This window comes from Arvicola amphibius, chromosome 10, assembly GCF_903992535.2.
Source record: "Arvicola amphibius chromosome 10, mArvAmp1.2, whole genome shotgun sequence".
Lineage (NCBI taxonomy): Eukaryota > Metazoa > Chordata > Mammalia > Rodentia > Cricetidae > Arvicola > Arvicola amphibius.
In genome coordinates this window covers 111,340,456-111,354,833 of record NC_052056.1, presented here as the reverse complement: position 1 = coordinate 111,354,833, position 14,378 = coordinate 111,340,456, and the positions used below count along the sequence as shown (strand labels likewise).

At 49.1% G+C, this 14,378-nt stretch overlaps 1 protein-coding gene across 8 annotated transcripts in view; it reads right to left on the bottom strand.

Annotated features, from left to right (window-relative positions):
- Pnpla6 (patatin like phospholipase domain containing 6) overlaps positions 1-14,310 on the bottom strand; it is a 30,094-nt gene extending 15,784 nt beyond the window's left edge. The window contains exons 1-16 of one of the 8 annotated variants that reach the window (XM_038345173.2): positions 14,143-14,310; positions 13,155-13,217; positions 12,976-13,044; positions 12,563-12,650; positions 12,331-12,413; positions 12,077-12,174; positions 8,694-8,834; positions 8,442-8,601; positions 7,955-8,035; positions 7,701-7,829; positions 7,416-7,496; positions 7,165-7,330; positions 6,687-6,782; positions 6,130-6,239; positions 5,841-6,008; positions 5,669-5,746 (exon numbers count right to left, since the gene is read on the bottom strand). In XM_038345173.2, coding sequence (XP_038201101.1) covers positions 5,669-5,746; positions 5,841-6,008; positions 6,130-6,239; positions 6,687-6,782; positions 7,165-7,330; positions 7,416-7,496; positions 7,701-7,829; positions 7,955-8,035; positions 8,442-8,601; positions 8,694-8,834; positions 12,077-12,174; positions 12,331-12,413; positions 12,563-12,650; positions 12,976-13,044; positions 13,155-13,178 — 1,572 coding nt within the window. In that variant the 5' untranslated portion in view covers positions 13,179-13,217; positions 14,143-14,310. Of the gene's footprint in view, positions 1-5,668; positions 5,747-5,840; positions 6,009-6,129; positions 6,240-6,686; positions 6,783-7,164; positions 7,331-7,415; positions 7,497-7,700; positions 7,830-7,954; positions 8,036-8,441; positions 8,602-8,693; positions 8,835-12,076; positions 12,175-12,330; positions 12,414-12,562; positions 12,866-12,975; positions 13,045-13,154; positions 13,218-14,142 lie in introns of those variants that run through there. The other 7 variants (XM_038345175.2, XM_038345174.2, XM_038345176.2 and 4 more) reach the window with 7 other exon arrangements.
- Between the last annotated feature and the right edge of the window lie 68 nt (positions 14,311-14,378).

The window sequence follows — 14,378 nt, the reverse complement described above, 5'->3', positions numbered from 1 at the left end:
GGCAAGTTCAGGTATTGTTCTGATGTGGGACTCCCCCCTTTGTATGCTGTGAATGTGTTTTGTTACCATTGGTTAATAAAGAATCTGGTTTGGGCCTATGGCAGGGCAGAATAGAGCAAGGTAGAAACTCCAAGCAGAGATAGAGGAAAAAAGAAGGTAGAGTCAGGGAGATACCAAGGAGACAGACGCCCCAAAACCTTACTGGTAAACCACAAGCCTCGTGGTAAAATATAAAATAAAAGGAATGGGGTTAATTTAAGATGTAAGAGTTAGTTAACAAGAAGCCTAAGCTATTGGCCAAGCAGTGTTATAATTAATATAGTTTCTCTGTGATTATTTCAGGTCTGGATTTCTAGGAATGAACAGGTAATCTCTTACTACATTGTTCCTCAGGTGCTGTCCATCTTTCTGCTGTGATTTGAGTGCTGGAACTAAAGGCGTGCACTACCACTGCCCAGTGGCTCAGTTGTTTTTTAAGACAAGGTTTAACCTTGGGACCCAGTGCTTGCTCAGCTTAGACTGGGTGGCTAGCAAGCCCCAGGTCTCTTCCTGTCTCGGCCTTACCTCTGTAAAGGTTACAAACTGACAATACCCTGTTCTTTTGATGTGGGTGCTGGGGATTTGACCTCTAGATCTTAGACTTGCATAGCAAGTTATTTTTACCAACTGAGCTGTCATGATTGCCAACTCTAGATTAGGAACTTCTTTTTTGGCCAGTTTTTCCAGACAGGGTTTCTCTGTCTCTGTGTAGCCCTGGCTATCCTAGAACTTGCTCTGTAGACCAGGCTGTCCTCACCAAGACCCACCTGCCTCTGCCTGCAAGCGCTGGGATTAAAGGAGCTTGCCACCAACACTGACAAGATTTAAGAAAATTCTAGTGCAGGAATTCTCAGGGCCGTGAGCATGCTACTGAATTCAGTCAGAATGCCCAAGAAAGGATAAAAGAGCATTTCTCAAAATGTGTTTCACCAGGTCCCTTGTTATAATATGGCCTGAGTATCCCTTATAGTGCTTGGGACTAGTAGTGTTTGGTATTTTGGAATTCTACCACCTGGATTTTGGAATATTTGCAGAAGTAAAATGAGGTATCTTAAAAAAAAACCCACAATAACAAAATGATACAGGTCTAAACAGGTGTCACTTTTGTCTCATATACATTCTACATGCACAAGCTAAGTCTAATTCTTTTTAGGTTCGTTTTATTTTTTTTTTCAATTGTTTTTTGAGACAGGGTTTCTGTATAGCTTTGGCGCCTGTCCTGAAACTCACTCTGTAGACCAGGCTGGCCTCAAACTCACAGAGATCTGTCTACCTCTGCCTCCCCAGTGCTGGGATTAAAGGCATGTGCCACCAGCAACCAGCTAGTTTAGTTTCTTTAAGACATGATTTTACATAGCCTAAGCTGGCCTCAAACTTGCTATGTAGTTGAGGAGAGCCTTCAACTCTCCCAGTTCTCCTACCTCTCCCTCCCCGGTGCTGGGATTACAGGCAAATACCACGACACTACAGCCTGCATTCTAATGTGGGAATGTGGGGTCTGGGGATCACACTCATGTCCTTGTGCTTGCAGAGCACACAGTGTACCAGCTAAGCCACCCTTCCACACCCCTGAGAGGTAATTTCATATACTATTTTTACTGCTTCTTATTTGACTGTAATCTGTCCCGGGTCAGGAGTGAACTTCAATGTTTATATCATGTTGACACAAGCTTTTAGATTTGGGAGCACTGTGGATTTGATGCCTTAGATGGTGCAGAGAACTCACTTGGGAAGATGCTTGGTACAGCAGGGTTTTTCAGCGTTGACACTATTGATACTTTAGTCTGGATGACTCCTTGCACTGCCTGGGGATTCTAATATCCTGGTCTAGGGGGCATACACACATTTCCCAAGTCATAACAATCAACAATGTGACAACTGGGTGGGTAGGAGGCACTAGCAAGATGGCCCAGTGGCTAAGAATGCATATTGCTATTGTAGAGGACCCATGCTTGCTTCCCAGAGTACAACCACAACTGCCCATAATCCCAGCTCCAAGGGATCTGATGCCTCTGCACTCCACAAGCACCTGTACTCACATGCAGACACCAAAACAAATAATTTTAAAAAGAAAAAAAAATTGACACAGGGTGTGCTGTGGTTTGAAAGAAAATGGACCCCAAAGGGAGGGGCACTATTAGGAGATATGGTCTTTTTGGAGTAGGTGTGGCCTTGTTGGAGGAAGTATGTCACTGTAGGGGTGGGCTATGTGGTCTCCTAAGCTTAAGTTATGCCCAGTAAGACAGTTCACTTCCTGATGCCTGTGGATAGAAATCCACCCGCTTTTGCCTCCTGAGTGCTGAACTAAAGGTGTGTGCCACTAACACCCAGTTAAAATAAATATACCTATTTAAAATGCTGGAATGGAGAGGGGTGGCTTAGTGGTAGAACACTTGCCTAGCATGTGCAAAGACCCTGCGTTACATATCCATCACCCACACACACACACACACACACATACACACACGCACACACATGCACGCGCACACACGCACACTTTTCTTTTTTTCTTTTTTTAAAAATATTTATTTATTTATTGGTTTCTCGAGATAGGGTTTCTGTGTGGACAGTCCTGGCTGTCCTAGAACTTGCTTTGTAGACCAGGCTGGCTTCGAACTCACTGAGATCTGCCTGCTTCTGCCTCCCAAGTGCTAGGATTAAAGGCGTATGCCATCACCGCCCAGCCCCCACATACACTTAACTTTTTTTTTTTTTTTAAAAAAAAAAATAAGCACTGAGACCTAGAGAATAAGTGAGTGGTTAAGAGCACTGGCTGCTCTTGCAGAAGACTTGGGTTCAGTTCTCAACACCCATACTAAGAAGCTCACAACCATCTACAACTCTAGATCCAGAGGCTCTAATGCCTTCTTGTGGCCTTCACAGGCACTGCACACAAATGGTGTGTATACATACACACAGGCAAAACACGCATACACCTAAAAATTAAATAAAGCTAAGTAGGTGGTGGCACACACCTTTAATCCCAGCACTTGGGAGGCAGAGACAATTGGACCTCTGAGTTTGAGTCCAGCCTGATCTACAGAGTGAGTTCTAGGATAGCTAGGGCTACACAGAGAAACCCCTATCTCAAAAAAACAGAAACAAATAAACAATTTTTTTTTAAAAAAAAAAAAAGCACTGGTATGAAATGTTAGAGATAGGCAGAACATCACAGCCATTCCCAACAAAGCCAAGAGGACAAACAGAGCAAAGCCTCCTGCAGGGGCTACAGACCAGTCAGGCCTTTCCGCAGGCCAGGGCTGGGTTCAACTCAAGCATCTTCCTGATCAGCAAGGCCTTGGGGTGGGGGGCTGTGTGACTGAACTTCCTCAGCTCATCCACCTGGGGCCACACTAGATTGACATCAGCCTCATCTGACTTCCTCTCCTGAAAGGAGCCTGCACCTGCTATGAGCAGCCAAAGGGATGGTAGAACACCCCCATCACGTGACAGAACACTCCACCTGAACCCCCACCTCCATTCCAGGTTCTCAGTGCCTCTATCCCATTGCTGGCTTCAGCCGTCACTAGAGACACACTGAGCTACAAGTCCCTGCAAAGCATTTCCTGGGCCATGGCCTTTGGATCAATGCAAGGAGCTGATGGGCGCTGCTTATTATCTCCACGCTCACAGACTGAGGAAGCCGAGGACTTTCGAGGGTCTTTGCCTAGAGTCACACAAGGAATTGGAGACAAAGTGTATTTCAACTCAGGAGTTGGTACTAAGAGGTCATTTTGTACTATTTTTTTATTAAGTATACAATATTTTATCTGTGTGTATGCCTGCAGGCCAGAAGAGGGCACCAGACCTCATTACAGATGGTTGTGAGCCACCATGTGGTTGCTGGGAATTGAACTCAGTACCTTTGGAAGAGCAGGCAATGCTCTTAACCGCTGAGCCATCTCTCCAGCTCAATTCAGGAGTTGGGAACTGGCTCAGCTGTTAAAACACTTGCGGCTAAAGTGTGACAGTTCAGATCCCCAGAACCTACATAAATGTCAGGTGGTATGGCAGACCACCTATAATTCCAGTCTCAGGAGGAGCCTGGATCCCCAGCACAAGCTAGCCAGAGACTCAGTGTATTGGTAAACTCTAGGTTGGGATGAAGGATAATTCCTGACATCAACCATGAACCTGTAAATTCATGCATCCATGTGTACACGCATGCATTCATACATGCATCCACACAAATGAAAAAAGTATGCCTATGTATATACACACAAACAAACAAAAACACAAAAGGAAAGTAGATTTCAGGTCTCAACCATTCACCCCAGATTCTCATCTCCACATCTGAATATAAGATCCTAGTCTCACAGCTTCCTCCCTTGGTGGGCCTCAGACTCCCCACACAGAGGACAGAGGGAAGGGGAGATGCCGTCACACCCTGATGTTATCAGGAGGCTCTAAAAAAAAAAAACGGCGCCTCAGGCTTGCAGAGGAGCCACTCCACAAGCCTGCGAATGGATGGGGGCAGCAGACACAATGCAGACAGAGTTGGGGTGTTGCTCAGTGGCACAGCACTTGCCTAGCATTGTAAAGTGCTGGGCTCCATCCCCAGTGCCAAAATGACTATAAGTAGGAGTAATAATTATGAAGAAGGATGAAAGACCAACCTAGCTCCACGCCAACAACCACAACCACGGCAGACACAATTGATGACTGAACCCTTCCTCTGCATCCTTCTCAACACAGGTGAGAATGTATGGTCTCTGGATCAATTTTACACACACACAAACACATACACAACTAATTTCTATTTTTATATAAATAGAAATATTATATATAATACATATATGTGTGTATATATATACATATATGTGTGTGTATATATATGTGTGTGTGTGTATATATATATATATATATATATATATATATATATATATATATATATATATATCTTGGATTTTAGAGATCAGGCCTTATGTAGCTCAGACTAGGTCTGAACTCATTATGTAGCTGAGGATGACCCTGAACTTCTGATTCTCCTGCCTCTACCTCCCAAGTAGTAGGATTATAAGCATGTTTGTTTATGCCAGTTTACGTTGTGCTGGGGTTGAAACCCAACACTTCCTGCATGCGAGGAGAGCACTCTACCAATGTGAGTCCTATCCCCAGCCCTATTCCTGCCTGTTTCATGAGCACCTATCCTATCAGGCAGGCACCAAGGCTGGAAGGAGGACAGAACATGGAGGGTACATCATAGAATCAAGGAGGCCTCAAGAGGAGAGAGCTAGAGGTTGGGAATTCCAGGAGGAAAAGTTCAGGGACTAAGGGTGAAGGTTTGATAGATCAGTGGGACTTGAGGTGAAAATAGAGGGTGAAGACCATACAACCCAAGGATAGGTTATACATGATGACACACAGCTTAAATCTCAGCAGTCAGGGGGCAGAGGTAGATCTCTGTGAGTTTGAGGATAGCCTGATCTACACAGAGATCCAGGCCAGCCAGGGCTACACAGTGAGATACGGTCTCAAAACAGCACAACACAGCCTCCCAGCATAAGAGGCTAAAAACTTCAGGTATAAGAAGTTGACTCCCAGAGAAGAGCAGCAATCACTACTTAAAGGTCAGAGGTCAGAGGTCAGAGGAAGAGATCTAATACCACAGGTCAAAAGTCAGCCTTACCTGGTCCCCCTGGCGGGCTATGATGGTGCCAGCTTTGGCATGATGGAGCAAGACTCTGCTGTTCAGTAGAGAGGGGTCCTGGGAAGGGAAGGGGGTTGAGATGGACCCAGCCAGGCCTTTAACCTGCCTCCCTCATCCCCTGCCTCCCTCCGCCCCGTCTACGACTGCCCACCTCAATCCGCATCAGCTTGGCTAGCTCTCTCTTCGCAGCCTCAAAGATGCTGCTTGTCTGGCGGCCCTGGTAGGGCCCAAAGGGGCAGCCCCCTGTGGCTGACTCATCTTCACAGTAGCTGTATTCGCAGGCACCTGCTGGCTGCTCCCGGAGCTCCTGAGTGGGGGTCTGTGTAAGGCAGGGGTGTGTGACTTCCTGCCGACCCCCCAATTGACCTTTTCAAGTGACTCACCAAGACCGGAGGTCGGAAGAGGGAGGGGGTGAGATGAGAGACAAGAGAGGGCCTTACCCTAGCGGATGTTGTCTGAGGTCCTCCAGATGCCTCTTCTTGAAGGGAAACAGATATCCGGCCACGCTCATAGGCCATGTCAAAGTCGGAACGAGGGCCGCCTTGTAAGCCTGTGCATGGTGGACAGGCAAGAAAGCCAATAAAGATGGAGCTGGGGTGGAACTCAGCGATGAAGCATTTGCCTAGAATGTGTAAGGTCCTGGGTTCCACCCCCAGGCCCAAAGGAAATAAGTAAACAAATAAGTTAGTACCGGCAGCTCTAAGCTATAACCAATCTTAATTCCACACTAACCCTGCAACCACGGCAGACATGACTAGTTGATGACCACACTTTACTTCTGTATCTTTCCTAACACAGTGGGGGGGGGGGGGGGGAGAACGATCTCAGAGCATACCCACCAAAAATAAGAAGCAAGGAAATAGGATCTATATGCCCGCTTTGTAGGTAAGAGAACAAAATCAGGACTGACAAGCGGCATGTCCTGGATTCCAATCTAGACCCCTGACAGCATTTTCCACGCCACCACCCCTTACTCCCCACTACAAGGGCTCCAGACCTGAGATGTCTACTGGCATGGAGATGCAGCGGCTCAGCAGCGGGGCTGAGAGCGGGGCTGAGGGGGCTTCTAGAGATGTGGGCTTCACCGGATCCCCTGGGGAGAAAAAGGCTCAGTATCCTGCACTCAGACCCATAGGCCTCAAGCTAGGACTAGAGCGTGAGAAACAGAAGGGGCCTGGGGCAGGATCGAGTTAAACCTGTAAAACTAGGCTCAGTGAGTAAGGGCTTGGGGTATCAAGAGCTCTGGTCCCTGGACTCACATGGTAGAAAGGGAGCACTAACCCGGGCAAGCTGTCCTCTGACCTCCACTGCTTGCTACGGCGTGTGTGTGTAACCGCTCCCCCACCCCCCCCAAATAAACACATGTCAAAAACAGAGCACACAAAGCTGAGGGACTGGAGAGCCCAGAGGCGGAGACAGGGCTGAACGGGCTCAAGTCCCTAGCTGCGAAGGGGAGGAAGGAGTCGCTCAGGTACCTGCGGGTCCAGGCAGTGGGGCTCCGGTGGGGTCAGGGGGACGGCCAGAGGTCTCCTTCGAGGCTTCCTCGGCACCCGAGGTGCTGACGACCCGTTTAGAACCACGAACAGGGCTGGTGCGGGTTGGGAGGCCAGGGCTGGGGAATAGGCGTAGGGGTTGGATCTCCTGGAGTAGGGGAGTAGAGAATAATTTATGTCTGGGTATCCCCCAACTGTGTCCCCACATCCTCTTGTGCTTGCATCCAACTCACGTGGCTGAAGAGTTCATTTGTCAGACCTAGGTAATTGTGAAGTGCCAGGAAGGTCACTCTTTGCAGCCTGACCATGATGATCTGCAGGGGTGGGGGGGCAGGACCAGAAGAGAGGAGCGGTCAGGATCAGCAGCCAGCATCAGTAGCCTCCACGGAGGTCTGCTGCTCAGGGGTGACAAGCAACACAACTGCCTATCCACCGCCGCACTGATGCCTGGGATAGGTGGGGTGGGTACGAGAGTGGGGTGCTCTGCCGCCCACAGAGGAGGTGAAGGGCCAGCTGACCTGCACCACTCGCACCAAGCTCTCAGGGTACTTGGTGAAGACAGCCGAGAAGGCTTCCACTGGGAGTCTCAGTACCGTAGAGTCCCGGGCAGCCCTAGCTGACACAGTCCGCTGGGGATGCTGGTGACCCTGGGAGATGGGTGGAAAGAAGAGGTAAGATCTGTGAGACCGCAGGTGCAGGTGACCACTAGCAGCATCGGAGCTGATGAAATGGGGCCTCCCACCTCTCGACCCAGCATGGAACTGTCACTCACGGTGATGACGTCAAGGATGCTCAGAAGGCTGTTGACGCTGTCTCCAGGGACCACTTCCTTCACCACACACTCCTTCCCATCCTGAGACACAGGGGCCACTGATCAGGGTCAGCCTTCTCCGACTCACCCCAGTAATAACCAACCTCCTAACCAGCTGCCGTTTTCTGCCCATCACTCCTTGCCCATTTGTGTGGACCTCCCCAAATGGTCACTTGGTCCTCTGATATTTTTTATAGCACTAGAATTAGAACCCAGAGACCCTGCACGTACCGGGCAAGCGCACACCAGCGAGCACTTCCCTGGGGGATTCTAGGTAGAAGCTCTACCATACCTGCTGTCTCTCACCGGGCAAAAGTTCTACCACTGAGCTCCACATGAAGTCATCATTAACCTGACTTCTGACCACGCAACTCCAAAAGTAGTGTCTAAGCCCAGGAGAGAGGTGCAGTGCCCCCCCTCCCACGGTGGCTCCGAGAGGTTCACTCACAGGCCCTGGCAGACAGAGCTCCAGCAGCCCATCTTGAACCACGTAGATGCTGGCATCTGGCTGACCAGGCCGAAAGACGTAGTCGCCCTGGCCAAGACGCTGGAACACCATGTGCCGGCAGAGCTCCAGGAAGAGCGGCTTCTCAAAGTGACCCAGCACCCTGTAGAATGGGCAGGGAGAGAGGGATGGAGGGGGTCAAAGCAGCCCCAGGCTGTGCAGGAACCTCAAAACTATCCAGACCCTGACGCCTACCGAACGTTCTTGAGCATGTAGAGCACCTCAGAGGGTAGGTGGGAATTGGCCAGGTCGCCTTCTGTGAGGTCAGCCTCCAGCACTGAAGGTGGGGGCTCCTTCCGTTGTAGGGTGGGAGTCTCCTTCTGGATACGCAAGATCCTGATGGGAGGAGGGGTTGGGTCAGTGGTTCTCAACCGAACACGACAACCCTTTAATACAGTTCCTCATGTTGTGGCGATCCCAATGCTAAAATTATTTTCATTGCTACTTCATAACTGTAACTCTGCTACTGTTATGAATTATAATGTAATATCTGTGTTTTCTGATGGTCTTAGGCGACGCCTGTGAAAGAGTCATTTGACCTCCCCAAAGAGGTCTCGAGCAACAGTTTGAGAACTGCTGGGTTAGAGGAATGATAGAAAGCTCAGGCACCCATTTACCCCTTCCCTCTGGTTTATACAGAGCAAATTCCGGCCCATTGTCTAGATCAGGCCCTCTACTTACTTTTATCATTAAAGTTTTATTAGCGCACTGCCGTGATAATTCACTCATGTATTACTTATTACCTCTCATTTCAAAGGGAGAGGTGGATAGCCAGCACAGAGACTGTATATGTATGCCCCACAAAACCTAAAATGTTTACTATATGACCTTTTACAGGGAAATTCATGGTGCAAATTTCAGGGACTTGCTTCCCCAGTCACAGGGCTCCGGAATGGATCCTCTAGTTTCTCAGGGGTTTCTTTTATTCATTCACAATTTCACACATCTGTCTAATGGACTTTAATCATACCCTCCATCATCCTCTCCAACCCTCTCCTCTTTTTGCCAACCTCCTTCTTTTGGGGAAGTTCCCTTCCTACTTTTGTGGGGTGTCTTGTTGATTTTTGTGGCCCTCTGCATTTAACTAGGGGTGCCTGCAGGAGCATGGGTTGGAGGTTATTTACTTGAGCAAGGGCAACTTCCCGGTGGCTACACCATTGAGGACTAGGGCAACTTCCCGGTGGCTACACCATTGAGGACTAGGGCAACTTCCCGGTGGCTACACCATTGAGGACTATGGCTCAAACCATCACTGATAGTCTGTACTTCCTCAGGAAGGGGTGTAGCCTCATGAACCCCGTCCCCTGGACTCTGTAGTGTCAATGACAACTCCTGATAGCAATCTGAGACTCAGGCTGTAGGCATAGAGAGCACTTGTACTTATCACAGGAGACCTGAAAGTCGTTCCAGCTCACAGAGTCCTGAGCAAGCCTCGGACATGAGCGTGCTCTGAAGAAGCTCCCAGATACAGACTTCTGTTCTCTGGAAAGACCTTTCTGGGTTTTTGTTTGTTTTGTTTTGTTTTCCGGAAGCAGGGGCCAGGGCAATGGCTCAGTCGAGAGCACCTGCCGTACAAGCATGAGGACTTGAGTTTAATCCCCCACATCCACGTGCTTTGCCAACCTGAGCCATCTTCCCAACCTGATCAGAACAAACTAGAAACAAATAACCCTTCTACCCAAATCATAGAAAGCTCTGCAACATCATGGTTTGCCAGAGTCAAGGATGGCCCCTGGAGTTAAATAATACAGCCTTGAGAAAGACCTTCAGGTAGACCTCGTGCTGCAAGAAGATCCCAGAACCTTTTCTTAATTTACAGAGATTCCTGTAAGAGCCTTCTCCAAGACACCAACAAACACCTGAGTCAACCTTTCTGTTTCTTTTCCTTTCTCTTCCTTCCTTCCTTCCTTCCTTCCTTCCTTCCTTCCTTCCTCCCTCGCTTTCTTCTTTCCTTTTTCCTTTCTGGCTTTCTGAGGCAGAGTTTCTCTGTGTAAAAGCCCTAGCTGTCCTAGAACTCACTCTGTAGACCAAGCTGGCCTCAAACTCACAGATATCTGCTTGCCTCTGCCTCCCAAGTGCTGGGATTAAATGTGTGTGCCACCACCATCCAGCTTCTTCCTATGTTTCTAACGCAAAGGAATTACTTTCCTAAAATTTTTAACTTATATTTGTATATTTATTTGTGTATGCATAGGTCAGAGCATGACTTGCAGGAGTCAGTTCTCTCCTTCCCCCACGTGGGTTCCAGGAACGGAGCTCATGTCTTCAGACTCAGCAACAAATGCCTTTACCCCCTGTGCTATCTTACTGGCCAACAAAGGAATTCTTAAAGATGGCAAACATGATGGGCACAGGCCTGTCATGCCAGTTACTCAGGAGGCTGAGACAGAGGGATCACTCATTCAAGGGCTACAGAGAAAATTCAAGAACAACCTGGATAACTTAGCAAGACCTGGTCTCAAAAAAAAAAAAAAAAACACCATATATATATATATATATATATATATATATAGAGAGAGAGAGAGAGAGAGAGAGAGAGAGAGCACTTGAGTTTGGCTCACTGGTAAAACTGCTTACCTAGCATGGCCAAGTCTCTGAGTTTGATACTATGTAACAATAATTTGATACTGTGCACCAAATTAAATATGCTCAGTAAAACAGAAAAGTAGGGCCAGCAAGATGGCTTGTGGGTAAAGGTACTTTCTGCCAAGTCTTACAACCTGAGTTTAATCCCGGGGAATCACATGGTGGAAGGAGACAACAAGTTGCCATGCACATGCTATGTCATGTGCACCTCTATATATAAACACATATGCAATAAATAAACAAATTTTAAGTAAAGTAGGGGCTAGGGATATAGCTCAGTGGCAGAATGAATGCTTGCTGCAAAAATAAACGAATCAATGAATGAATGAAAGGGGGTGTGGCTCAGTTTGTAGAGTGCTTGCCTGGCAGGCACAAGGCCTTGAGTTTAATCCCCTGGACCATATAGACTAGGCATGGTGACATATACCTATAATATACCTATAATCCCAACTCAAAGGAGAACCTGGAGTCAGTGTTAGTCTTGACTATATAGAAAGTTCCAGGCCAGCCTGGGCTAAATGAGGCCTTGTCTCAAAAAACCAAAACAAACCCAAGCAAACAACAACATACACACACACACATGATAGCTCCCAGGGAAAGAGAACTACCCAGGTGAACAACACAGACCACTCAAGAGAGATGCTCTCCTGTATAGAAAGAGTGATGCCCCGGAGAAGAGAATCCTGAAACAGCCCCTCTAGCTAGCCACACAAACACTGAGAAAACTGCAGTACGCCGCCTTGAATAAACTCTCCAATATGGCAAAACACCAGGTGTAGATACCTAAAGACATGGTAGATAGCCTTTGGGACAGGGGAACATTATCGAGACAAGTCTTAAGCCACTGAGACAGCCGCTGCCAAGTGAAAGCCTTGAGATGGCCCGCTGAAGTGGTACCTCCCAAGACAGTCCATAAGTTTAAATAACTCTGAGGTACAGGTGTGAGCTGACCCCTGCCCACCACTTGATAGTATACCCAGTGCCAGCCTTACTTCTTGGCAATGTTAAGCATCTTCAGTTTCTTCTTCATGCGGGGCCGGGAAGTGGTGGAGACTGACGTGTCCACCAGGGAAGAAGTGGATTGTGATACCTGGGAGAATTAAGAATATGAGGTTAATTAGAGAAAGAGGAAGGGCAGATCCAAGGGGACCTTATATAAGGGCAGAGGTGTTCCCTAATAAGTGTAAATAGGGAAAGGGCCGAGTTCCTATGGTCAGCCAGGCCAGCAGGAGGTCCTGGAACTCACCTTCCGCATAATTTTCCGGCCATAGAAAAGCACTTTATCCCGCTTCCGGAAACGATACCGAGGGCCCTCCGGGGCTGGAGTTTCTGGGGATAGGTGGGAGATAAGGGAGGGTGCTTTGAGCTCCACACAGGCTCCAGCAAATTTCCCACCCCTGCTCCTTGGGCTCTCCGGGTATTGAAGCTCCCCTTCCATCCCTACAGTCTTTCCCCAGAGGGGCCCTTTGAATCCTCACTCTGCACCCGTAGCCTCCGCACCACCAAGAGGATGAGCACAGCGGTGACCAGCACCGCCACTCCGGCCCCGATCATCACGCCCAGCACCTGCGGAACGAACGGCACAGGCTGGGCACCGCATATCCGTCTCGCCAAGCCCTCCTCCGGGGCCTTTAGAATCACCTCTGCCCCGGAGGAGGTCGTATTCAGCTCGTGACTCGGTGTCCCCATCTGCAGAATGGGTCAATGCCGGTTCCCTTCCCACCTCCACGGGGGGAAGCGACTGACTCTTCCCTGAGGCTAGGTATCCCGCGATGCATGCCGGGAAACGTAGTTTCGCCTGCATATTCATCGTTCTCGAAGAGAGAATCCCGCGGCGTATAGCAAGCCCGCCGGGAGTTGTAGTCCTGTGCACAAATTCCCCAACCCTTACCATTCCGGTTTGCAGTGGAGCCTCCATTGGTTGTTTCAGACTAGGTAGCAGGTCTGATAGCCTGCAGTCCTGGAAATCGAGGAGCAGAAGGGAGCAGAGCAAGATGTCAATCAAGCCTACCCAGCCCGGATCACAAACTCCGACCCCAGTTCTACTCACAAGCCACGCCCCCTAGATACCTTTGGCCTGGATGACTTCTCCATTCTCCGGGGTTTGGGTGGGAGCGGCTAGAGGGGTTGCTGCTGGACAGAGGGATGCGGGCAAATTGGCCTCCCATCCCGGATCTAGGGGTGAGATCAACCCTAGCTCCTTGTTAGACCCCCTCGCTTATACATAAGGCAGACCAGACTCCCCAACATATTCATCAGCACCCAACGGCCAACGGGTAGTGGTCCAGTCAACAACTCCCTGGCAGGTGTCCTTAGGCCATGGTCTCTTCTGAAAGTGGTTCCTTCGTTAGCCTTGGCTTTCCATAGGTCTGACTAGTCTTGACTAACAAACCCTCAGGCTGGACGCCCTCCTACATCCTGTTAAGACTTGATGTTCCACTCCAGGAAAAGCTAGGACCCGTAAGCCAGGAAGCTGAGGCGACAACAGGACTCTGGGCTCCTGACCCAAGCCTGTCCCATCGAGAAGTTTGGGAGCTGGGTCGTTGAGCACTGCCATGGACTCTCTTGGAAATGGGACCCTAAGGCCCTCGGGGTGGGATGAGCCCCCAAAGTGTTATAGATTTACACTTGCAGATTGAACTGTCATGAAACAGGAAAGTTAGGGATCATAGGAATGATGCAGGCGGTATAATCAGGGACGCCGGAATTGGGGGAGGGAAGCGGCGCACTGGAACGTTACTGAGAGATCCAGAGATATACATAACTACTATCTAAAAGTCTAGGTGTTGGGAGAGCACCCGGGAGCTTCCTGGAAGGTACTGAGGGAAAATGGAATGCTACCGGGACTCTTTAGGGACGCTGGAGATCTTTTTGATACCTTAGACTATTAATGCGAATTTAGAGGGATCGCAGAGCCCTGAGATGCTACCTGGAACATCGTTAGAATAACTACTCCCCTTCTGTACTCCAGGGCGCACCTGGCTATCGAAGCAGAAACGCCGGTGCAAGGAACTCGGGAATGGGGGTGGGGTGGGAGCATCAGAAAGTCGGGACCTACCCGGAATCAGAGGACAAATCCATACGGGACAAAGCTGAAGCTTGCTAACGGTCCTCGAATGGACATCCTTGCTCGGTTGATATAAACTCGGACCACCCAGGAGCTACAACCAGTGTTCACCCAGCGTTGGCCAACACCCCTAGCTTTCCGTCCGCAGCCGTGGCACCTTTAAATTATTCCACTGCAAGGCACGCCCCAGCTCCGCCTCCCGCCATGCTTGGAAGGTCGCACTACGC